Source organism: Sebastes umbrosus, chromosome 6 (genome assembly GCF_015220745.1).
Source record: "Sebastes umbrosus isolate fSebUmb1 chromosome 6, fSebUmb1.pri, whole genome shotgun sequence".
Taxonomy (NCBI): Eukaryota; Metazoa; Chordata; class Actinopteri; order Perciformes; family Sebastidae; genus Sebastes; species Sebastes umbrosus.
Genome location: NC_051274.1, coordinates 28,814,531 through 28,839,869, shown reverse-complemented (window position 1 = coordinate 28,839,869; position 25,339 = coordinate 28,814,531). Strand labels below are relative to the sequence as shown.

The following is a 25,339-nucleotide window of genomic DNA, read 5'->3' as shown; positions in this document are numbered from 1 at the left end:
TTCCTCAGAGCATCGTCCAGATCCATCCCTGAGAAATCCATCTCATCCAGAACACAGCTGCAGACAGAGAACACTGATCAGCATCAGCTGCTACTGAAACTTTAAACAGAAACGTATCTCAGGTTTAAAGCCCCCCTCCAGTGTATTTAGGCATTTCTATGATATTTCTAATTTTTTGAGTCATTTCCTGACTAAGTTGATTTGCCACACCGTTTGCCAATTTGTTTTTGACAAATAACTTGTGAAAAAAAGAAGGTTGTTGGTAAAATGGGAATATGACGTCTGACTATAGTAGAAGCTGCAGGTCAAAGGTCACTCATGATCATTTGAGTCTGAGCAGCAAACTGATAAATCTGTTTATCTGTCTGTCAGTTTGTCTTTCTAGTTAGTTAACTAGTTAGGTGTAGTTAGCTAGCCCAACTTGTTGCATTCGCTAACTGAGGGGTTTCATTTTATTTTTAGTTTCCTCCACCTTAGTTTAGTGTGTTTATTTTCACAATGGTATTTGTGTGTGCCGTGAACGGGTAAAATCAACGTAGTGAATTACACTAAAATCCCACCGGCAGAATTAGCCCAACACACCGACTGTCACTCTCACTCGCTCTCTTCTTTACCGTTTCCTCCTGCCGGAGCTAAATTAACGGAAAGCAGCCGACAACGTTTTGGAGGTTACACAGGAGAGCGTACAACTTTCAGCTCAAAAGAAAACTGGAGAAAAGTCCCGTAAGAGAAATAAACGAATCACAGAGCAGCCCGGTGCAGTGTCTGTGCTGGAGCTGAGGCGAGAGCGGCCAGTACTGGTGGACAGTGCACCTCCAAAACTTCCTGAAACTGCATTTCAAACGGCGGACCTCTGCAACATGTCTATCTGTCCTCCGGCGTGCGGCGGTGCGGCTCCTCGGTGTAGCAGTAGCCAGACGGCCGCCTCGCCAGGAGGAGACGGTGAAGAAGAGAGCGAGTGAGAGAGTTGGTGTGTTGCGTTGATTCTTGTCTCATTTGTGGTCTGATAAACAGTAAATTCATCTTAACTGGGTTGAAAAACGATGCAATCTGGTTGCCATGGTAATGAATTACGTCTGACTATTAACCAGATGCCCATTCTCTGTTTGAGAAAGAACATTAACCAAAAAACGGGAAGTAAAACTGTCTGGAGGAGGGCTTTAAATATTAACACTAACAGTCAGGAGTCTTGTACTCACTCGAGGACGTCCTTGTTGAACTGCATCCGGCTGCCCAGGAACTCTCCAATCATCTGCCTGCTCAGTCCTTTCCTCTCCAGAATGAACCTGGCGATGCCCACCGGGGTGTCCGACACAAAGCCCCTCTCGATCAGGTACTGGGTCCCCTTCTCAGGTTTCCTGCAGCCGAGACAAGACAAGCTTTGTTTTTAACCCCTTAACACTCCAACGGCCCGCCTGCTATTCTGTCTTTCAGAGGTTGTAGCGGGCTGAACGCTAAATATGATGAACATGATTCTAATCAGGTTCATAAACACACACACGTACTTGTTGAACAGGTTGAGTCCGATGCGGTATTGCCGCCGCTGCACCACGTCGTTGTTGAAGGCGGGAGAATCCCAGCTGTGGCGGCTCTCTCTCTGATAGGTCTGTTTCCCCAGCGCGGCTCCTCCGATTGGCTCCCGCAGGCTGTCACGTGACGAGGAGCCGGAGCTGCAGTTGTTGACCGTTGTGTCGTCGTTGGAGTTGGTGGTGGTGGAGTTGACGCTCTCGTTGTCTCCGTCTGAGCAGAGCAGATGGTGGTGGTGGAGGTGGGGGTGGTGGGCGAGGTGCTGCTGCTGCTGCGCCTCCATGGTTTGGAGCGCGGAGGAGGAGGAGGAGGACAGCGGCGAGGGCGTGAGCGGCGGTGGCAGGGGCGAGAGTGGTGGTACAGGGGAGGGCAAAGGGGACGAGGGGGGTTCTGGGTAACCGTGGGGGAGGTGGTGGTGTTGGTGGTGCAGGTGGTGGTAGTGGTGTTGGGCGAAGTGGTGAGCGTGTTGGATGTAAGGGCTGCCGCCGTGCATGTGATGCATGTGCATGACGTGCGGCTGGCTGTACTGCGGGTGATGGTGGAGGATGGTGGGTAGGTGGGGGATGGGCGACGGGTGGGGGTGAGGGTGGGGGTGCGAGTGTTGGAGTGGGTGAGGGAGCGGGTGTGACGGCAGCGCCCGGGCTGAAGGCATCGGTAAGGGGACGTTGGCGGGGCTGCGGGTCTGTCCCTGTGCCGTGGCGACCGAGCGTCCGTTTGGTTTGTGTTTGATCGTTCCCTGTGGTGAGTCGGCTTCGCTGCTTCCTCCACCTCCTCCTCCTCGTTGCTCATCCTCTCCACTCTCTTCTTCTTCCTCTTCTTCTCCCCGGCTCTCCCTCTCTCCTCCTCCTCCTCGCTCGACTCCTGACGGCTCCTGTTCGTACACCAGGCGTCCGATGGAGCCTCGCTCTGACCTGAAGAGTTGAACAATAAAGTTTCATGTTAACGAATAAATCCAGACACATGTTCTCCAGAGTTTACTGTTAATATTTTACCCATTTATTCTACATTTTAAACAAATGTATATGTTAATACTGAGGGCGTATTTACATGAGGTACGATTGATCCGTACCGTGCCCGAGTACGATTGCCCTCCCTCTCCGCTCAACTTTCACATTAATAAAGTTGTTCCGTACCCGAGTACACTTGTGTCATCATACGTGTTTTTATTTAAGTCGAGATCAGCTGTTCTAGTGGCGGAGCATCTTGGTCTATGTAAGCAGCCATGCAATGCATTCTGGTAGCGTCCGTTCGTCATTTGCATATAGTTGAGGTCTAGGCTAATTTATGCAAATCATGGATGTCCGACGCGACTCGCTGCTTCTGGAAACTCCCGAGAAACTTTTAAACTAAGCATTGTCAATTCAAAATAAAGACAGATTCATCAACTGCATGGCTTATTTCTCGAATAAAATATTTTCAGAAACATATTTCGGTGAACTATTTTCATGTTATAAGAGTATACTGTATGTTGGTTCCAGTTTGAAAGCTGGGGGCAGCAGGCCGTGAGGGAAAGCATTCGTCCAATCAGGTGCCTTGTGTCTAGTGGCAGCCCATCAAGTGTCTAACGCTCGGACGTGAGGCGATCCCTCGTGATAAAAACATAATTAAAATTATTATTATAAAACCATTATTGTGGCTGATTTGACCTGCTCAGGATTTATGAGCATCAAGTGTGTGATCTCTAGAGAAGCTCTCTGAATGGCTGTGCTGACCTGTCACTCATGTCCACTGAGCTGTCACTGGGTGGTTCGATAGTGAGGACAGGGAGGTGTCCGCCTCCTCCTCCTCCTCCTCCTGCTCCTCCTCCTCCTGCCCTCCCTCTGTACTCCCCTCGACACTCTGTGCAGGGGGTGCTGCTCCTCCGGCTGGCGTTGCTCCCTCCCTCTGTCTCCCTGCTGTCCTCCCTCACCCCCGCACCTCCACCCCCGCCTCCTCCCCAGTACTCTGTGTCGGAGCTGGAGGTGGGGCGTGAGAGCGGCGAGGATGGCGGGCGGGAGAGAGGCGACGAGGGGAGGCAGCCCTCGTCCATGTAGAGGGTGACGTCGCTGAAGGATGTGGCGGTGCTGTCCTCGTGCATGGCGGCGCCTCCTCCCACGCCTCCTCTCCCGCCTCCTACTCCCGGCCGGCCCGCCAAGCGCCGGGAGGATGCGTTGGCGTTGCGCCACGAACACTCTCTGTAATCCTCATCCTCGTCTTCCTCCTCGTCCTCCTCCCCTTCCTCCTCCTCCTCCTCCTCTTCTTCCTCTACCTCCTCCTCGTCTTCCTCATCGTCCTCCTCTCCTTCTCCTCCGACGTCCTGCGAGTCTTCGCGGCCAGACTGGCAGGTGAGGGAGTCGTCCATGGAGTCGGCCAAAGACTTCACCTGCGGTCCAACACAGTTAAATACAGATCACACAGGCACATACTAAAGATTCTCATATTTATTTACCTCAGACACCTTTAATATGAGGCTCACATTAGAGATTTCTTTTGAGAGGCAGAAGAGCACTGGGAAAGATAAAGGTGATGCCTGCACACTACTCCATGCCACAATACTTTTATCGACTACGTTTCGATCCTGCTTGGATCTTCGTCAGGTCAAAAAAGATAATGTAATCCACAAGTAAAAGGACAAATAGGTGTGTTTACCTGCTTGGAGAAGGAGTCGTCCATGTCTGCTGCATCATCTGACCCCCGCTGACCTGCTGACCCCTGACCCTGCGGCTGACGCTCATCAAATGAGTACTGGACACACCGGAGAACAGAAATCATTTGTACGGTTTGTTGTGTGTTTATGTGTACTGGATATACAGTAGGGCTGGGACGATTCATCTATCTACTAATTTGATATGCGTTATGTATTGCGATTTTTAAGTATTGCGATTCGATATTGTAATTTATTGCCATTTTTGTTAACTTTATTTAACACTAGACCATGGGAAAAAGTTGAATCATACACTTCTAGGGACTTTCAATTTGGAAAATATCTAAATTAATACAGTAAAAATGTTTGATTTTCAGCATGGATGTAGTCAGAGATGTCCTGAAGTCAAATATATCAGGATCATTGTCTGGAATTATTTATAAAAAAATGTCCAGCAACCCAAAAATCAAAGAATAAAGACATTTCCCTCACAAATTAGGAGTATTTTCTTTTTAATTTATAAGGGACATGTAATGTTTTATACTTCTGGTGAATATAATCCATCAATCTTATTTCCATATATGTATTTTATATATACAGTTCCCTTTGTTAACACCTTATTTAGAAAACCGGACGTAGTCACAAGTGTATTCTTCCTCTAACTCCTCCAAGGTCGTCTCTAGCTCTCCCGTCAGCTCCGTTCTCTTTATACATCCATGGTCAGCTCCATCGGGGCCGTTTGAATGAATTTAACATAAATGTCAGTATATGGGTGCTCTAAAGAGAGTGACGGCCGGCTTGACTGCACATTACCGCAATACGATAACGCTTCCTGTCCGTGACAGAGTTAGCATGCAGCTTTAGCCGTGATGTCTAGCTCTGCTTTTCCTGCAATGTGTGAAACCCAAAGTGTTTCCATACTTTACTGGATGTGTAGTGTTTACCTCTTTAGATTTAACATGTGAGGGTGCAGGTTGTATCCACGCAGACCCTCCGCTGTTTTCTACTTTGTCGTTTCGGAACGGATATGACGTCACATTACTCAGACTACAACAATAAAAGTGGTAATTTCCTTCTACCTCCTCATAGACTCAAAAGAAGCAAAAGTATTGATTCTGGCATTAAAAAATCTATTTCAAAATCAAAACAAAAAAATCGCGATACATAGGTGAATACATTTTTTCCCACCCCTACTATACACTGTGTATACGATTGTGTGTGTGTGTGTGTGTGTGTGTGTGTGTGTGTACCTGCATCCTCATGTTGGACAGGATGATGCGGCGGGTCATCCTGCTCTCCGAGGCGGAGCTGCGAAGCCTCTCGAAGTTCTTGTTCATGCGGTACTGCCTGAACGCCGTCTGGATTGTCCTCGCCGCTCGCCGGGACACAAACTGGCCCCCGTACTTCCTCTCCAGCATCTCCACCTATCAGGTCGCACCATCACACACAGCCAAACAATCGAGGAACGGGGGACAGAGAGCCTTTTTATTTTGGAAAATCACAGAACAGAAAAACAAGCTGTGTAGTTAATCATCATGTAGCCACTGCTCCTAATGCTTAGGATGGGTTAAATGCAGAGGTCTAATAACAAATATGTGACGCTAACAATAATAAAAGTTTTTAAACTGCATGTGGAAGCCCAACAGAGACACAAATTATGTAACTGTTAGCAAACCGCTCGGACTTCAAAACAGTCGTGTTCATCACATCTTAGGTGTCGGCAGCAAACACCAGACACAATATAAGAAACAGAAACTGGGATGCACTGATGTGGGAATCAAATGTGATAAACAGCACTTCGATGCTGCTAAATAGGACAGGCATATCCTGACACGGCGCTGGGAATCAACCCACAAAGATGTGTGTGTGTGTGTGTGTGTGTGTAACAATAGGTGTGGGTGTTTTGACGTGCATTGTACTCTTCTGGCGAGTTGTTTTGTTTTAAAAGACTGCATCCAACTCAGAATGTAACAGAAACGATTAAAAACCTCATTGGATCCGTGCTCGTTTGTATTTGAAGACTGGTCGGGTGTACTTGCTGTAGCGTTGTACCTTCTTATCCTGGAGGTCTGTAGAGAGCTCATAGCTGTCAGATAGAGCCTTGCAGCGTTTGCTCTCCTCCTCCTCTTGCTTGCGGAGCGCCAGGCTGGCCGGCTGGTGACGGCTACGCTGAGCCCAGGCGAGGCTGGCCGGGCTGGGGGGAGAGATGGGAGAGCTACCCTGAAGGAGGAGGGGAGAGGAGAGGGAGGCAGGTCATTAGTATTTTGATCATTTAAATATGTATTTATAGAGTGGTGCAGGGATGACGTATATCTGTAGGCCAACCGGGAAGTTAGCATCGCCCCGGTTCCCCTCGACAAAAAGCCAATGGGATTGCTCCATTGGGTTAGGGATTACTGCAGAAAATAAGCTCTTGTCACAATTCAAAGGCGAAAAAAGAACCCAAGAGCACGACTCGGGAGGCAGAAGTTAAAGTCTTTACTTAGGAAAAACAACAGTTTCAAGGATAAATTCCAGGCAGTTATAAAGTACGAAGGGGTCAGGGTAAGGCAGAATCCGAAAAACAAAAACTGGGTCAAAAAAACAGAACAAGATCGAAGACAAGCTAACAAGGAAACGCTGGAAAGCTTAGGCATGAGCACAAAGACAATCTGGCAGCGAGCTAGTGGAAAAGGGCCGGTAAATATACTGGTGAGCTAATGAAGGGAATAACCAGGTGGTACTGCTGGCGGGTCTGAAATGACAGCAGAAACAGAACACAGGGAAAACAACCAAACAGCTCTAATAATTATATACACCAAAGAAAACATACTGTTCCTTTAAGCTCCGTAAAACTCTGCCCATTACCTGACTACATGTACTTAATTCCTTCCCTCCTCTGTTGGGAGCTGCAGGGTTCCCAGTGAACTCCTACTGTAGCTGGTGTGTATAGGTGCTGCTGCCTCAGTGCTGACCTCCATAACAACCTCTAAACCAGACACACAGCTTGGCCCACTGCCGAGCCAACAGTCAGCCCAACAGGCAGCACTGTAAGCACAGCTGAGGATGTTAAACAAGTTCAAACAAAACATGTTTGAATTCCTCATACGTAACAATAAGCTGGCTACCAGGGTATACTGTGACTACACTGGTAGTGAGTTTATAATGGTAACTATACTGGTGAGTTACAATATGTCAAAATTCCTAAACTAATTCCTCTGAAACGTGATTTAAAGGGACTGTATGTAACTTTTTACACAAAATAAATGTTTCTTAATCTTTTTTTATTGCCAATGTGTGAACAGGTTATAACCTAACCTAAGAATTGAGACTTTCTGTGACGTTGTGGGTTTCCTCTGACAGCCTGTAGACTGCTTTTAATGTGAAAAACCCGGGCCGTTTTTTTTTCCAGGGAAATGCAACGAATTTGATGTCATGCATGCTCGCGAGCTCTTTTACTCTCTTCAGCTCCGCTAAAGGGCTACCAGTGTGCAACTAAAGCTGGGCCTACACTGTACGATTTTAGCCCGTTTCTGGCCTGAATTTTGAGCCGCACGACTCATTTTAGAGTCAAACCGAATTTCAGCTTCGTCAGGCGTCGTTTGCCGTGCCACGTACAGGGGGGGATGACAACCGATTAACTCCTCCTCACCGGCCGTCGGACAGTCGGATGAATTTCTGACATGTCAGAAATTTTGGTCGCTCTCGCACAGTTGAAGCAGAGCCAGGAGCCGGTTCCCCAACGTCTGCACATTTTTCTCCTCTCTTTACAGTAATCAGAGCGTCAAGATGACAATGTAAATAGATATAGCTAGTAAAACGTAGCTAGCTTACCTCCAATTCTCTCTGCAACATGGACAAGCCATGCTGTCCACGTCTGTCCATATAACGTTACTTCGCTGCCTCTTTTTATAGACGTTTCAGCAGATAGGATGACATAGATGATCAAAGCAACACGTTTCTGCCTTGTTAGCATTGTGACCCGTACAGACCTCTGCTAGCAAACAAACTTTACCGGCCTCGGAGCTTTCAAAACCAATCTTTATTGAGAACTGTCAACAGCCAGACTGGCCGTATTTTTTCTTCTATTTTACACGTACAGTGTGAGCACTCAGCTCGTGGCTGACGATCAGACCGTACAGTGTGAGCACATAAATCGTGAGCTTTGGCTTTACATCACAAACGATCTACTCGTACAGTAGGAGTAGGACTTACACAACAACATTTCTAAAATCGTACAGTGTATGTCCAGCTTAACCGCTAATGCCAAAAAAAGATCAGCCCCCACCACAACTCAGACTGCAACACAAACTCCACGGGAGCACAAAAAAACAAAGTTATATCTAGTGAAGCCCGTCTTGCAAAACAGGAGTGTGACCGACGTCGGGGGGAAAACTAGGATCAACATCGGCTGGGCCTTCGATTTATGGAGGGACCTTCGTTTGGTTTTAGGTATCAAAATGCACACCAAACTGACAAAAAAAATCCTATTGGACAGGTAACATTACTGCCAAGCATGTGAAATATATATAGAGATATTGTGGTTTTAGCTGTCAATCACGTTCAGTCTCGTGTGTCGCCTCACAGTTTTGACCGATTCTCACTCACGTTCAACATTGTGATAGTTCCGGTCAGAAATGTCACACAGACAACTTTATTGATGGTGTTTTTTGTGTGTGTGTGTGTTTTAGGGTCAGTACCTGTGTGTGTGTGTGGGGGGCTCCCAGGGGCCCGCTGGAGGAGGTGGAGCTGTAGGGGTCACAGGGGTTGGAGAGGGAGCTGTTGCTAAAGCGATGGAAGGGAGGTGGATGGCCGAAGGACGTATCGGCAAAAGTGAGCGCCTCCGGACACTGAGCGTCACCCTCCACACTGAGAGAGAGAGAGAGAGGGAGAGAGAAAGAGAGAGAGAGAGAGAGGGTTATCCTTCTGCTAACGTTGATCATATCAGGTCAAATCCCGTACTGGGATGGTTCCATAACAGATAACATCTGTGTTTGTTTCCTGTAATGCTTTAACTGAAACATAAAACTCAAACAACCCAAAACTAAAAACTGCATATTTGAAATCAAAAACAAAACAATCAGATCCTAAATGAAAATATTTGACTGTAAGAACAAAGAAAGAAATTCCTTTTCAAGGGAACAAGGAAAATACACAAAAGGAAATGAGGATGGAAGCACGGAGGGAGGGAAGAATGGAAACGAGGATCACAAGGATCAATTTCAATTCAAGTCAATTCAATAAAACTTTATTAATCAACGAAGGCAATTTCATTCTGGGCAAGTAAAAACAGACAGGAAACAGAACCAGACAGACATTTACAAGCAACGAAGCTGTTTAAGACTATAAAAAAAAAACAGATCAAGAGGAAGAGGACCAGGAAGAGAGAACAGAAAAGAAAGAAACATGAGACAGGAGTAAAAGAAGAGATGATGACGGGGAAAGTTGAATAATTGCAGGAGGAAAAGGAAAAGGTCGAGGATAAACAAGTGTAGAGGAGGCTAAAGGTTAGATTACTGCACCAAGTCAAACCAGACAAACTGGCCAAACCAGAGTAGTCCAAACTAGACCAAAATCAGCCAAATCAAAGTGTGCTTGACCAATTTGGACCAAACCAGAATAAAATGGACCGAACCGGACAAAGTGGAACAAATCAGACAAAATTTGAAACTGAACAACTGCACTAAAGTCAGTCTAAACTGGAACAAACCAGCCTAACTTTGGACAAACCAGACAATCTGGAAACAAACTAAACTAAAGTGGAACAAACCAGAATTAACAAACACCCCAAACAGACTAATTTGGACCATAAAAGACCAACTGGACCAAACAAAAGTAAACAAGACCAAGCAAGACTTTGAACAAACCAGATTAAACTGAACCAAACTACACTAAACAGGAACAATCCATATTGAAATGAAACAGAGAACTGCACCGAACCAGATTAACCTTGAACAAAAAAACTAACTGGACCAAGCCAGAGTAAACTGGACTCGGACCAGTCCAGATCAAAGCAGAACAAGGCAGACAATCTGGAATAAATTTAACTCGACCAAAACAAAGTAATCAAGATCAAGCAAGACTAAAAAAAAAACCCAGATTAAACTGGACTAAAGTACACTAAACTGGAACATTCCAGACATATTGCACCAAAGCAGACTAACCTTGAACAAACCAGACCAACTAGCCCAAACCAGACTAAACTGACTTGGACCAAATCAAACTAAAGTGGAACAAACCAGAATAAACAGAACCAGAAATATCCCCAAAACAGACTAATTTGGACCATACAAGACAAACTGGACCAAACCAAAGTAAATAAAACCAAGCAAGACCCGAACAAACCAGATTAAACTGGACTAAAGTACACTAAACTGGAGCAATCCAGAAATACTGCACTGAACCAGACTAAACTGGACTTGGATCTAATCAAACCGGAACAAACCAAATTTACCAGAATGAGAAATACCCCAAAACAGACTAATTTGGACCATACAAGACGACCTGGACCAAACCTTACTTAACAAGACCAAACAAGACTCGAACAAACCAGATTAAACTGGACTAAAGTACACTAAACTGGAACAATCCAAACATACTGCACCGGATCAACTAACCTTGAACAAACAGACCAACTGGACTAAACCAGACTAAACTGGACTTGGGCCAGATAATATCGGAACAAACCAGACAATCTGGAACAAACAAAAGTGGAATAAACCAGAATAAACAAAACAAAATAACAGACTTATTTGGACCATAGAACAAGACCAACTGGACCAAACCAAAGTAAACAAAACCAAGCAAGAGTCAAACAGATTAAACTGGACTAAACTGGAACAATCAACGCACTCCCTCATCCCAAGAACGGGCTGGAACAATCCAGACATACTGCATCGAACCAGACTAACCTTAAACAAACACACCAACTGGACCAAACCAAACTAAACTGGACTTGGACCAGATCAAACTGGAACAAACTAGATGAAACTAGACCAGCTCTGCCTTCCTCACTGATCAGGTGACAGCTGAACTCATCGCTCACTGGTTCATCATCCTCTGAGAGACTCCACCTGCAGATTACTGCTCACAGATAACGACCGATAGATGATCGATCAATTAATTGATTGATGAATCAAGAAGGGAGACGAGAGAGGAGAGAAGAGGAGGAATCTGTGTGTGACGACGGGCATCATTAGTGTGTGTGTGTGTGTGTGTGTGTGTGTGTGTGTGTGTGTCATCATCAAAGAGGATCTTCAGTGTTAATCTAAGACACCCGTGAAGCTGGCACTGAAGCTAACGTGGGCACTGCCAAGCTCACACACACACACGCACACGCACACGCACGCACACACACACACACACACACACACACACACACACACACACACACACACACACACACACACACACACACACACACACACACACACACACACACACACACACACACACACACACACACTCACTAAGTCACATGACGATGACTCATGGCTAACAGCAGTGTGTGTGTGGGTGTGTACAGTGTGTTATGTTTGTGCGAGACCCAGCATGAGTGTGTGGGAGACACTGGTTGTGTGTGTGTGTGTGTGTGTGTGTGTGTGTGTGTGTGTGTGTGTGTCAGAGATGAAGAAGAAGCTAAAGACATTATTCTGGGATGATGTTGCATTCACATCGCTAAACTTGGATGTATTAAACGCACACACGCACGCACGCACGCACGCATGCACGCACGCACGCACGCACGTACGCCAGACGCAAACACACACACACACACACACACACACGAAGCCAAGAAGTGACTGCACTCATAAATCCCAGTGAGGCTCTGCAGTAAAAACTGAGAGGAAGGTACTCTGGATAATTACTAACTGTCTCTCTCTTTCCTCCTCATCCTCACCTTCATCATCTTTCCTCCTCCATCATTCCATCATTTTGTCTCTCACATCCCTCTTCCTCTTCTCTCGTCCTGACTGCTCATTCGTACCGCTCTTATTTTCTTACTTTCGATTCATCTCTCCTCCCATCGCTTCATTTTCTCTCCTCACATCTGTTCTCCTATTTCATCTCCTTTCTCCTCTCCTCTTCCCATCATCTGTTCACCTGTCCTCCGTCCTCTCCTTTCCCCTTTCCTCTCCACTTGGCTCCTCTCCTCTTCATAACCACTTTCCTCCTTTCCTTCCGTCTTTCCTTTCCTTTATATCCTTTGGTCTCCTCTTCTCCCGTACTTCCAACTCCCCTCTTTCCATACCTTTTCCTCTCCTCTCCTCTCCTCTCCCTCTTGTGTTGTGATATTTTAACAAGGAAATGAAAGCCTCTTGTCTACAGATTGGTCTCTAGAGAGCTCCAGCCAGCTCATAGTGGTCTGTGAGCGTCTGAAAACGTTGGAGCAAATGTTTGATTCGCCATCTAATATCGTAAAACTGCCAATATTCAAAATCTACACAGTTGATTTCTCGCCTCAAATATTGTCAGAAGTAAATTTAGCGTACTCTGGGTACTCGAATAAAAGCATTAACGCTAATCTCCCGATCGCATATTTATACTGAATATCGGGGCATCCCTAATAAAGATCACATTTATTTTTCACTTGCCCGATCGGACAACTTTATGAGGTGTTCCACTTGCCCGAACACAGAGCTTACTTGCCCCAGGGCAAGCGTTAATGTCGAGCCCTTATCACCCTGATTTAATCACATTAACTGGTTTGGTAAACACGCTCTGCCTTAAGGCTGCAAGTAATGATTATGTTCTTTATCAATAAATGAGTTTATTATTTTTGGATTAATCATTTCATACAGCCCAAAGGTAATTCTTCTGTCTAACCAACAGTCCAAAACTCAAAGATATCGAGTTTATAACGATATAAAACAGAAAAGAAAGTAGCGAATCCTCACACTGGAGTTGATAGAAGAGTAGAGTGTTTTTATATCGAACTTAAAGATGAGTGAAGAAGAAGAAAAACATATTACATAGATGCTACATCTGCTATTTACTGCTACTGTGTTTCTGTCCAGATGGTGCAGTGGAAGTTATAAGTGCTACCAAATACAGAATGTTTACAGCAGCAGATGGAAAAACAACTTTCATTATCTGGATAAAACAGCAACCAGAAAGAAAACCAAAGAGCTGAGAGTTGTATACAAATATTACAAAAGACAACAATGAGGACAGAGTGGAGGCATCCTGGACACACTACTGTGATCTGTCAGGTCATCTGCCCAAATGTCTGGTTGAACAAATAATTATTAAGGCTGTAAAAGTTAACGAGATAATAACGCGTTAAGGCAAATTAGTTTTAACGCCACTAATTTCTTTAACGCATTAATGCATAGAGTGAAGATACTGGCATCATATGAAGTCATAGTGAAGTCATCACACTGACACACTGACAGCTGTTGTTGACTGTTGCTCTGCAGTTTGCCATGTTATGATTTGAGCATATCTTTTATGCTAAATGCAGTACCTGTGAGGGTTTCTGGACAATATTTGTCATTGTTTTGTGTTGTTAATTGATTTCCAATAATAAATATATACATACATTTGCATAAAGCAGCATATTTGCCCACTCCCATGTTGATACGAGTATTAAATACTTGACAAATCTCCCTTTAAGGTACATTTTGAACTGATAAAAAATGCGAGATCAATTTGCAATTAATCGCAATTAAATATTTTATTCGATTGACAGCCCTAATATATAATTTATATAGTCCTGCACAAATCTGTGTGTGCAATCACTAAACACAACTACACTCTGGAGGATCCAGTTCAATATACAGTCACACCTACAGAGCACATAAACCCACTGCAGCATGATAACACTCATGTAAACCTTGGCTCTGCTCGGCAGCTTTTTCCTGTGAAGCCACATGAGTCCACACACACGCACACACACACGCACACACACACGCACACACTGGCTAAGCCGGTTCAATACAGCGTCTCATATTTACATTTCTTTCCGATTCTCCTTCCTTCTTTCAGCTGTAAATCTAATTTCTGCTTAAACACACACACTCTGTTTCTGTTTGTCATTCTGCGTACATAGCCAGGGGCGGTAACTAACTACACACTGGTGGCAACACACACACACACACACACACATTAGAAATCTATCTGGTTTATGTGGGTTACAGTGTCGCTGCGAATGATGCCAGTCTCTGCACAAACACACACTGATGCAGTGAGATGCGGTCAGTAACACACAGACCGCCTCTGTCCTCCCACTGCAGCCAGTCAGCTCCACCAACAGGCCGAACACACCAGAATATAAAGAGTCAGTCAGCTGCCCACAACAACAGCAGTCTTGAAATATTCACATCATGCACCGTCAGGAAGCGGCAGATTCTCGGCTACACCTCCACAGTTTCAAGGCACGAAGAGTTCCTTCTAACCATCTTTAGTTTGATATTTAGACAGTTTGTTCTACAGTTTTCTCCTGTTGGTGTTTGTGCTGAGAGACAGCATACAAGTGGATTTACCAACTATGATGTCTCACATTCTGCATGTTTGTGAGCATGAATTTAGTAAAACACTGAAAAGGACATTAAGATAAAAAATCTAAAAATTGTCACTGAAAAACAAATAATGCAAATAAATCAACCTAAATATTAACCCCCTGTGACAGCGGGATCGCAGGCAATACCGACCGACTTAAGTGCCAGGTTCAGTTTTAAGGCTAGAGCGAACTTCCATATATCATATGAAACTAGAAAACCTAATGAATCCATTGGTACCATGTAATAGTATGTCCGGAAGGACACTCTGTAACGCTCTAAAGTTAAAGAAAAAGAGAAAAAAGAAAAAGAAAACTGCCATAATGCCTTGCCTGCAAGTTTTTATAAGCTGTGTGTATGCACGTAAAGCTGCAAAATGAATTGCCTTTCTTGGTATAGAAAAAGTTGTCTAAATCTGAAGTAAGGGATAATGTGCAGCAAGACGGTCATTGTTGTGAAATAAACCCCGACAGGGTGATTCTGCACCCTCGACCCCGACGACCTGAAGGGGTTTATTTCACAACAATGACCTGCTAGCTGTACATTATCCTGCTTATCACACAGCTACTTACTTAAGAAATCAATAATTTGAAACAATGACAGTCCGCCAGAGTCCGACATGAGAACTGCGCCCATAGCAACGGTCTGTTGTACATAGCAACGGTCTGCTATAAAGGAATAACAGACCACAGAACGCCGTGATTGACCAATCAGAATCGAGTATTCAACAAAGCCGTGTTATAATGTGTAATAGAAACCCCTGAAAGAGCAGTATTCACAAGTTACATGAGTACAACTTTACAAAACAACTTTAGTTCAGCAACAGGATTAAATGTCAGGAATTACTTCCGTCTTTGTGCAGCAGCCATGTTATTTACTCAGTTTCAAGAGAAAATAAAAACAGAAACAGAAGTGAAGTTTTGGAAATGCCGCCTGCTGAGCAGCGAGCGTGTGTGTTGTTGCACCGATGAAGCCGACAGGCAGTGACTCCGTACTGGATGGAAACAACAGCCATGACAAACAGGAAGTGAGGGCGCAGCGATGTGACAGAGCGGGCAGCGACTCCCAGTGAGACGAGAGGACCGGCCTCACAGTCTGACACCAGCACATGAAGAAGAGGAGGAGGACGACCAGATGATTCACTGACCTGACTGTCTGACACACTCACTGTCCTCTAACTGACACACCAACAAATGTTCCTGCTCCAGGCGGCCCGGACATATTGTGGAGAATCAAAATAAAACCTTGACATTTTGAGCAGATTTATTTATTTACAGACCAAAGTTTTCTGTGATGATGTTTAGTACTTCGGGGCGTTTTTAAACCAGCATTGTTTAGTCCAGTTGAATCAGACTCTGGCTAGTTTTCCCCCTCGGTACGATCCACTCGGGCAGATCTGAACATCGTAATCAAACTCGACTGTGGACCAAAACAACCCCTTTAGAGAAAATGGTCTGGGTCCGCTAATAAAAGATGCTTTTCCCCCTGATTGTAATATGCAAATGTATACAATATCACAAGTAAAATAATCAAACTGATAAGACAAAAAATGAGAGCTAACTCAAGATCCACTTCATTGTTTTAGAATAGGTATACAGAATTAGGTTATTTGCCAACGACTCCCAAAACGCCATGACCGTTGGAGAGTACCAGCGACAGACAGACAACACTACTTGGTTAGGTTTAGGAAAACATCATGTTCCTCTGTGTCCTCCGGTGTCCTCCGGTGCTCCTAACGGCATCTGCAAGATTTCACAGACCGGAGAAAAATAAGCAGCAAGAGCTGATCTGAGGTCCGCTGTCCAGCTGCCGTCTATGAGAGCCGGCTGTCAATCACTCGCGAACTCCGACCAAACGGTCAAACTAGGCAGCGCTGATCAAATATGAATCAATATTATGTTACGTTAATGCCTATTTCTCGCCTCAAATGTTTTCAGAATCATCTTGTAGTGTACTGTTTAGCTGTAAAATGAGAAAGTTTGTGATGCCGCCGCCATTGTGAAATCTGGTGAAGGAACGCCAAGTTCTGGTCACATGACCGGAGCACAGCCAATAGGAACGCTCTCTCTCTGAAATGACCTGTGATTGGTCAAAGTCTCCCGTCACATCCCGTTGCCCAATGATGCCAAACATATACTGCCTACTGCCACTTTAAGTGTTAAGTAAAGTTGAAATAATTAAACGTTGACTTCTGGTTTCACACGGGACATGAACATCGGTCTCCTGGGTGAAAGTCCTGTGTTTATTTGACTCTAAATGGGACCATAATTTACTAAATGAACATCATGCTGTATTGAAGAAGACTTGAAACTAGCGATCGAGACTATAATCTCATGTTTACAATGTTTCCTGAGGTAATAAATCAAGTGAGAAGTAGGCTCATTTTCTCATAGACTTCTATACAATCAGACTTCTTTTTGCAACCAGAGGAGTCGCCCCCTGCTGGCTGTTAGAAAGAATGCAAGTTTAAGAGACTTCAGCATTGGCTTCACTTCTCAGAACAAGAGGTAGCCGCCTGGTTAGTAGCAGGGTTTAAGCATCTGTCCTTCCCTCCACCACTTTGGTCTCAACCCAAACAACTACTCAACAACTACAGGACAGACTGGGATGAAATGAGATGAACATATTTATGTCGGCACAAGAACATTTGGAATGATTTTGGTGAACCCTTGACTCTCCTTTAGCACCTCCATCAGACCATAAATCTAGTAGCACTGGTGGCTGTGTCTCCATCGTGGTCTAAAGTATGAAGTCATCAGAAACATACTGGGATTAAAAAGTATGATTCACAGTGAGAGGGGCTCTCTGAGGCCAGATTGTCCCAGGGATTGGAACCAGCAACTGCCCTGCTCCTCTGCCCCGTAGGCTCGCAGCGCTCTACATTAGGACACAACGGGGACTCTGGGAAATGTGTGTTAGTGAGGCAAAGCTTATCCAGGCCTTGTTTTACCAGAGAGAGAGAGTGTGTGTGAACGGTGTGTGTTTCTGTATTGATGTGTTGCTGTGTGGATTTGTATGTGTGTGTTTTCTGTGGCTGGTTGTCCAAACAGGCACCAAATGGCACCAAACCCCGAGGCATCGATCTGCTTCTCACAACAACTACATGTCTCTCTTGTCTTTTGCCTCGTTCTCCCTACAGATGGTCTTGTATTTTTCTCCTGTTTAACGTCCTCTCTCTCTTTCCCTCCCTTTCTTTTGCATGCATATGATCTTAGTGTGTCATTTTGTCTTCTGCGTCTGTGTTATCTCAAACCTCTTGCCGAACGTTGAATACCGAATGATTGAATTGTGAAGAATCTATCCGTTGTGTAACATGTTCATATTGACAAAAGTTACCCGGCCTTTAATTAATTGAGACCAGCATTTATTTGTCAAAACGAGTAGCTACACCCGGCGAGGAAAAGGGACTCGGCCTGTGATTGTAGCTCGGCTTTTGATTGAAGTTTTACGGTAAATCTATGCAGCGGATTTTGCATAAAGTCTAAATATAGAATACATCAAGTCAATTAGTTAATCAATGTCATTACTGTCCAGTCCAATGATAGAGAACCAATATCATTATATAGATTCTAAATGGCGTAACAGCTACTATCAACTTCAACTTCAATACATTCATTATTATCTTGACCTGAATCGAGTCTCCAGTAACTGAGTTTGGGACGCGAGTCAGACACTCAATGTTCCCTCCTGCCTGTGCAGAGGCTGATGGATCTCTACAGATCAGATAAAGAGAACACAGGTTAACCAAACACGCTCTCTCCTCCACAGCTGATCTAATTTAAGGTGTGGTTTTATTCTCTTGTGGGTTTCCTGCCTGCTCCAGTCTGCTCTCTCCAGCGGTGAATTATCAGAGCGCCAGAGGCACAGCACACCGCTTGGGAAGTAAAATATGTGTGATGTGATTGGTTCAGACTGATTTTGGCCCCAAACGCACCAACTGATTCAGGATCCCTTCTGTTGCCTGTCCTTGTCCTGTTTCCACCTGAGCTGCACCAAACAACCTTTGGACACCACCGACCATCAGAGAGTGTTTGCCGACCGCTGACTCATGAATTCTGCCTAAAGCCTGTAAAACTCTTTCTCACCCCGTTTTCCTCACCACGGTTTCCTTTCACATTTACACCAACCCGTCATCTCCTGTTTCCTCATCAGCCGTGATGAAGCTGGGCAGCAGCTCGTCGGGCGAATCACGGAGCGTAGCGCTCACGTCTAAAACTAATTTGGCCGTGATGAAACCAGATGAGACAAAGGATCCGATTGGCCACATATCAGATCTGCTCGTATCCCCGTCTGCACAGTTCGACGCGTGGAGTTAATTAGATCAGACGGATGGCCGTGATTGGTCAGATGAGATATGGCAGAGAAGCGATTGGGTGAACAGGGTGAGAGATGACAGCTGAGGATGAATCAGACTTAAGTTTGGATAAAATGAGCCAGAATTACCACCTTGTCAAGTTGCAGTTTACATTCTTTCTGTCCAAAATCACTTCATCATTGTATTCTGTGTGTGAAATTGTCATAATTAGAATGAATTCTTGACTTATGACCAAAACGGATCCTGTAACAGGACAACCTAGACCTTTATAGAGGACACAGGAGCCCAAATCAGCAACTACACTTTAGAAACAAACCGAAAAAAACCCAACCTGCGACTACCAATATGTGTAAGCGACTTTTCAGTAAGCCAAAAGTCGCTTATAATAAGCGGACTTGGCAACTCTGCCCGTAGTCGCTGCTACTTCGGCTTTAAAAGCAGCAACACGTGTCACCAGAGATTCAAGTTGTCATTCATAACATTAGCTTGCTAGCCAGCTGACATCTCAACACAAAGTCAATCAGATTGATTGATGAACTGAAGTGCTCGTCTGATTCAACAGTGTAAATGTTTTTCATGCAGTCCAATCCGGGTCTCTCCTCATCAACTGACCTTTAACCGTCCATCCATCAGACTGTCAGAGCCTCAGCCGCTCCACCACGTTATTAGGAGTAATGGCTGCTGGACGTTCGCTCAATCAAGTCTTGAAAACAAACATTTTTCGGCCTCTTGATGATGGATGGACAGACGGCCTGACCTCATGTAACCTTGAACTATTACGTATAAATACCGATCAGTACACAAGCTACCCCACGACGGACATATTTCAATGGTGGAAAGTACTCAAGTACTGTACCTACATGCAATTTTAATACAATTATTTTAATTTTATGCTACTTTATACTTCCATTTCGCTACATTTCAGAGGGAAATATTGTACTTTTTACTTATCTGACAGCTGGAGTTACTTTACAAACAAAACATATGATCATGTTATAAAATAGGATACTGTGCTACAGATTAAACTATCCAACAGTATAATGAAGTTAAAATGTGCTCCACCTCCACCAGCTGTAACATTAAAATGCTGCTTAAAGTTATATATTCCAATGATATGATGTATATAATAATAAAACCCACTGCCCAACAAGTACTTTTACTTTAATACTTCAAGTACATTTTGCTGTTTGTACTTTTACTTGAAATGTTATACTTTTACTAGTATTTTGACACTGTATTATTGCTACTTTTACTTTCATATTGTGTTGATTTTGGTAGTGTTTCTGGGCACCAGAGTCCCTTTAGAAAACCACTCATTTTACTTCAGCAGGGTTTGACAGTCTGAACCGTCTCAGTACTGGTTCTGGTTCTCCTGTGCCTCCCTTCCCTCCAGCAGGTCCAGCAATACGGCCTGGGTCTCCAGCAGCATGGTGTCGGTGTTGTCTCCCAGCGGGGACCGGCGGAGCAGCGAGGTGAAGCTCTGCTTGGGCACCGACTTGGGCCGAAGGCGGCAGCGAAGCTGGATCTGGGTATGTCCGCGGTGGGCTGGTCGCTACTGGAGTTGAAGCTGAAGGAGGTTCTGGTGAACCTGCATGATTTCCACTGATTTTGCGCAGAATCGGACCCGGTGCCACTGATGACTAGCATTAAGAATAACTATATAGAAATAGCCAACCTTCTCGCTGATGGTCTTGTTAACTTATGTAGGTCATATAGAGGCATCCGTATTAAATTGATAACTTGTTAAACTCACAGTAACTTTAAGTAAAACATAGAAACCTTCTTCCACCTCTGGTGTATTTATATCTCAAAGTAATCACGTACAACTTGTTAACTTTTACATTGAGCTTCTGTATTGTACATCCATGCTACGTTTTCCCCTCAGTGCTGCTATAATCCTCTGTTAGAGGACAAAGTACGTGCTCTGCTGCTCCCCTGAGTGTCAGCTGATACCAGAAGAACCAAAGTCAAAAAGACTTAGATCAACTCTTTTTTTTAATGAAAGTGGTTGTAGACAAAAAAATAAAGGAATGCCTTTCAGCACGTTGTTGCTTTGTCAGGCTCAGAGTATAAGATTTATTTCTACAACCTCCCGAATGAACTGAAGACAGTGAGAGGAGGCCTCAAGGAGACTGCCAAGTCTTCATTTTCCCCTTCATTCAGGATAAGTCATGTGAAAAGAGTAAGAAGAAAAAATGTGACCATCTGTGGCCTGAATGCAACATCATGAAGGATCTTAATCATACTCTTGGGAGAACATCTGTCTGCTGCCTGAAACACAAATAAGACAGTTGACCAAAGAATCTCACGAAGTGGGAAAGGTCGAGAGCTCCTGAATCAGCCAGTAAGTGGACCTTGAGTTGACATTGTCAGCTGCTGTTTCCACGGTCAAGAATGAACGCTCAATCTCAAGATTAACACAGTACATGAACAAACTCACACAGTCCCATTTTAATCTCCGTGTAATAAGCTGTTATCTTTTCCTCTGCAGTTCTACTATCAGCAAACAAAGCATTAACATTTCATTGTCGCAGAGGAAAGCAGAGCTGCTCCGAAAAACAAACACGCCAAATAAACCATTAGCGCCTGTTGGTTTAATGAAGAACGAAGCCCTCCAAGATCTGCGGCTCTATTTACAGTGCAGATAAAACTCTTAATGAAAAAGATTCTCGGCTTTTCATTGAGTCGACTCTCATCAGCAGCCGGGGGAAAGACTTCTACCAAGGCCTGAAAATATGTCAACAAAGCATCTTTGCGTAGGTGACGAGCAGACGAAACATGACATGATGATGGATTTCTACACAGTAAGACTGATGCAGGGTGAAGGTCTACTACTGTACAACGGCTACAAGAGATGGAGGGTAAATACATTTCAATATAAGATATTACAATGTGACTTTTGAAACCAAAACAATACATATACTAGAGTCACATTTGGAGCAACTTTTTTAGCCGTTTCCATAAGTGAAAAATAGTGCGTGTATCCGCTCCGTGATTCGGATCTGATCCAAAATGTAATTGGTTCTTCTTTGAGCCATGCTACACCCTTCCACCAAGTTTCATGAAAATTGGGCCAGTAGTTCTTCCGTAATCCTGCTGACAAACAGACAAACAAACATGCCAATTTGGTTTTGAAGCCTTGAGTTCAGCATTTTGGCCGTCGCCATCTTGGTTTTTGCAACCAGAAGTGACACGAGAGGGTGGAGCTAAGCACAACCAAACGCTGAATAAGACATTTTTAGGCAACCAAAATGTTACAATTAACTTTGATGAACTGAAAACACACTGTGAAAGGGTTAAAGTTGTAAAAACACAGACAACTCCCAGACAACAACGCCGTGGTAGCAACCTGTCAATCACAAGGTAGCCCTGCCCTAAAGCATCCCCTGCTTTATGGTCTATTTGACTCTAAATGGGACCATAATTTATTAAATGAACATCATGCTGTATTGAAGAAGACTTGAAACTAGCGATTGAGACCATAAACTCATGTTTACAATGTTTACTGAGGTAATAAATCAATTGAGAAGTAGGTTCATTTTCTCATAGACTTCTATACAATCAGACTTCTTTTTGCAACCAGAGGAGTCGCCCCTCGCTAAACGCCTTGCGAATTATCGTGTGATTCATACGCCATTTCGTGCAACTGGGCTGGTTGAGATGTTTCAGTCTGGACTAAAGTGTTAGACGGACCGACCAATACTGCCATCACTAGTGCCAGACTGCTAGTGTGGATGAAGATAAATGAGTAGGAGAGGCTTTCAGTCCAACAGAAACAATCACAATCTAGACGGAAACTAACTGAAAAATATAAATGTAACTGGACAGCAGCGGGATGATTACTCTGAAGATCTAATTTCATCTACTGTAGTCATCATCAAACCCCTCAACCTTGTTTATAATCACATTTAATGTCCTTTATTTCCTACTGTGAGCAGCACAGCGGGTCAGTCTACCTGCTCTCTATTCTACCATCATTTAATTTCTCCTAAGGGATCCAGAAAGTGCATCTTGTCTTATCACATGACATTGATCTCATTTATGTCCACTCATTCATTAGGAAGTAGTAAAAGAAAAAAGAAAAAAAATCAATATCATAACACTATTATATCCGGCATCATTAATCTTAACGACAGCCATAAGGCCGCCCTGAGGAGGGTTTGTGCAGCGAAGCAGCTTGAAGTCTATTTCAGGAGGTTGTGTGGCAGCTGAAATCATTTGGCTGGCTCACTTTGGTCCAGCACCGTTGCCCTCTGCTCCCTCTGAAACACCGTGAATCACGGCTGTGAAGGTGAGCCAGAGTGTGTGCGCAAAATAATTCAGATGTGAGCTCGGATGGAAGAGCTGTTCGGATGACGTTATATTTCGAGCAGTTGTTCCCGGCGGTGCCTTAAGGACGAGCAGTGAGCCAGGGTGTCACAACATTTGTTCATTTCCATTTTTTTTATGTTTCACTGAATTAAAAAAAAGGTGTTATGGAGCCCGGGAGGTGTCATGAAGACAAGATAAATACATAAATATGTGTTTTATTTTGATCTTGGGCTGAGATATGTGGATACACATCTGGTTTTGGCTGTTAAGCAGAACATATCTTACAGAATAACTGTTTCGCCGTCATTTTTTTTTCTTTTAATTTTATTTAACCTTTATTTAACCAGGAGTAAAGACTCATGGGGATTAAAAATCTCTTTTTAAATACATAAATATGGGTCGTAATAAGCTGCTTGCAGACGACTTATACAGCCGTATTTTTGGAGGAGGACAGTCTGGATACATCTCAGCCTTCAACACAGTCTGAAACAACTGAAACCAATGAGTCAATGAAAAGAACAGGAAACTAAACTACAAAACTACTTTGCTTACGGCTTTTTTGGAAGAGAGGGAAAGCCACCTGTCCCACTGGAATGCCTCATTTTAGGGGAAAAACTCACAGATGTGGCACTGGTGCAGTAACTCGAAGATCAACAACTTATTTTAGCACCAGGGTTAGCTCACTTGTTTCCTGAGTTTCACATTAAACGATTGATTTAGCACCATAAAATGCCCTGCATCCACTCGTTACACTTCCTAATAGCATTTCAATAAGTCATGATACCAACATGTTCATACAGCGGACATTTAGATGTCAGTTTTCTGCATGCTGAGCTCAACAGCCTTCTGCTGTTGAGCTCAATTACCGCAGCAATTACCTCCTGAGAGAGGGTGAGAGGATGAGCCAAACCTACACAACTGAATCTATGGCAGTTTGTACCAGCGGCGCCAGAATGAGTTTTGAAGTGGGGGGGGCCAGCTTTGGATGGCGCAGACTAATATCGTGTTTCCCGCAGGATTTTGAGAGACTGTGGGGGTGACCTCAGTCCCAGAAGAAGCGTTCTTTGGAGATTCAGCTGAACATTCATCATCTTTTATTTAGTTAATTATTCACCACTATCGACCTGCTGTAATGTGCCAACCCTTCAAACAAGAACAGATACCATTTGCTAAAATCCCTATTAGGCTCTTTCATGTTTTATTAAACGTCTGACAGGACGTGATTGGTGGCATCATGTGAGTGCAGATTGATGAACGGCCTCCTGCTGCGCTGCTGCTCCACACCCAAAGGAGGGAAAACAAACTGCAGCGTGAATGCAATGCGTGGGGGGTGTGGGGGAGGTCAACATGGGAGATCCTGTGAGGTTGAGTCGTTACGTTACTATCATCTATCATCAGCAAGAAACAGTGAGGAGGATAAAGGTCAGAGGTCACAGCTGTCTGACAAAAGGTAAAGAACAGCCAAAGTAAAACTAGAAGTAAAGGACAGACTATCTTCCGCTGCCATCTGGGTAGACTAGTTATCCAGCTCCCCACTCAGTGTGGCCATGGCAACAACCACAGCACTTCCTGTGGATGCCAAACAAGCTCAAACAAGGTGAGTGTATGAAATGGCAGAAAGACAAAGATAGAGAGAAGCTCCAGAAGAAAAGTGAACGGGGCTCAACATCAATTTTTTTCCGAGTGGTTTCACTTGTCCGATGGAAAAGGTAGGCCTATTAAAGAATAAATTAAACTAACAGGGATTTGGACAATTACTATAATTTATTACACAGCGTTGTTGAATACTCGATTCTGATTGGTCAATCAAGGCGTCTGTTATTTCTTTATAGCAGACCGTAGGTGGAAAAACCAACATAAAGTGTTTTAGTCAAGTGTGTGGAACTGAGGGATTAATATAATTTCTTCCAAACCATATTTCCTCATTTTTTGTTGTTGTAATAATAGAGAGATATTTTTAGGACAATTAATTCATATGTCCTTTAATCTTGTCAAATTAAGCCAATCTCAACAAACAATGTTACACAACCCAACGATAACACGGTTCACCTTGTTGTTTACATCTCACAGCAGCAGCTGGCACTC

The 25,339-nt window shown here is 44.1% G+C and overlaps 1 protein-coding gene and 1 long non-coding RNA gene across 6 annotated transcripts in view; one reads left to right on the top strand and one right to left on the bottom strand.

The window, feature by feature from the left end:
• LOC119490681 overlaps positions 1 to 7,759 on the top strand; it is an 8,350-nt gene extending 591 nt beyond the window's left edge. Inside the window, exons 2-3 of the long non-coding RNA XR_005207457.1 lie at positions 293 to 304; positions 7,631 to 7,759. This is a non-coding gene — a long non-coding RNA (uncharacterized LOC119490681). The remainder of the gene's footprint in view (positions 1 to 292; positions 305 to 7,630) is intronic.
• Positions 1 to 25,339, bottom strand: part of LOC119490679 (IQ motif and SEC7 domain-containing protein 1-like) — a 150,946-nt gene that overhangs the window by 13,312 nt on the left and 112,295 nt on the right. For all 5 annotated transcript variants that reach the window (XM_037774196.1, XM_037774195.1, XM_037774199.1 and 2 more), the window contains 8 exons: positions 8,830 to 8,998; positions 6,203 to 6,370; positions 5,401 to 5,574; positions 4,156 to 4,251; positions 3,240 to 3,889; positions 1,506 to 2,438; positions 1,200 to 1,358; positions 1 to 57 (listed from right to left, as the gene is read on the bottom strand). The exon at positions 1 to 57 is cut by the window's left edge and continues 66 nt beyond it. In XM_037774196.1, coding sequence (XP_037630124.1) covers positions 1 to 57; positions 1,200 to 1,358; positions 1,506 to 2,438; positions 3,240 to 3,889; positions 4,156 to 4,251; positions 5,401 to 5,574; positions 6,203 to 6,370; positions 8,830 to 8,998 — 2,406 coding nt within the window. The remainder of the gene's footprint in view (positions 58 to 1,199; positions 1,359 to 1,505; positions 2,439 to 3,239; positions 3,890 to 4,155; positions 4,252 to 5,400; positions 5,575 to 6,202; positions 6,371 to 8,829; positions 8,999 to 25,339) is intronic.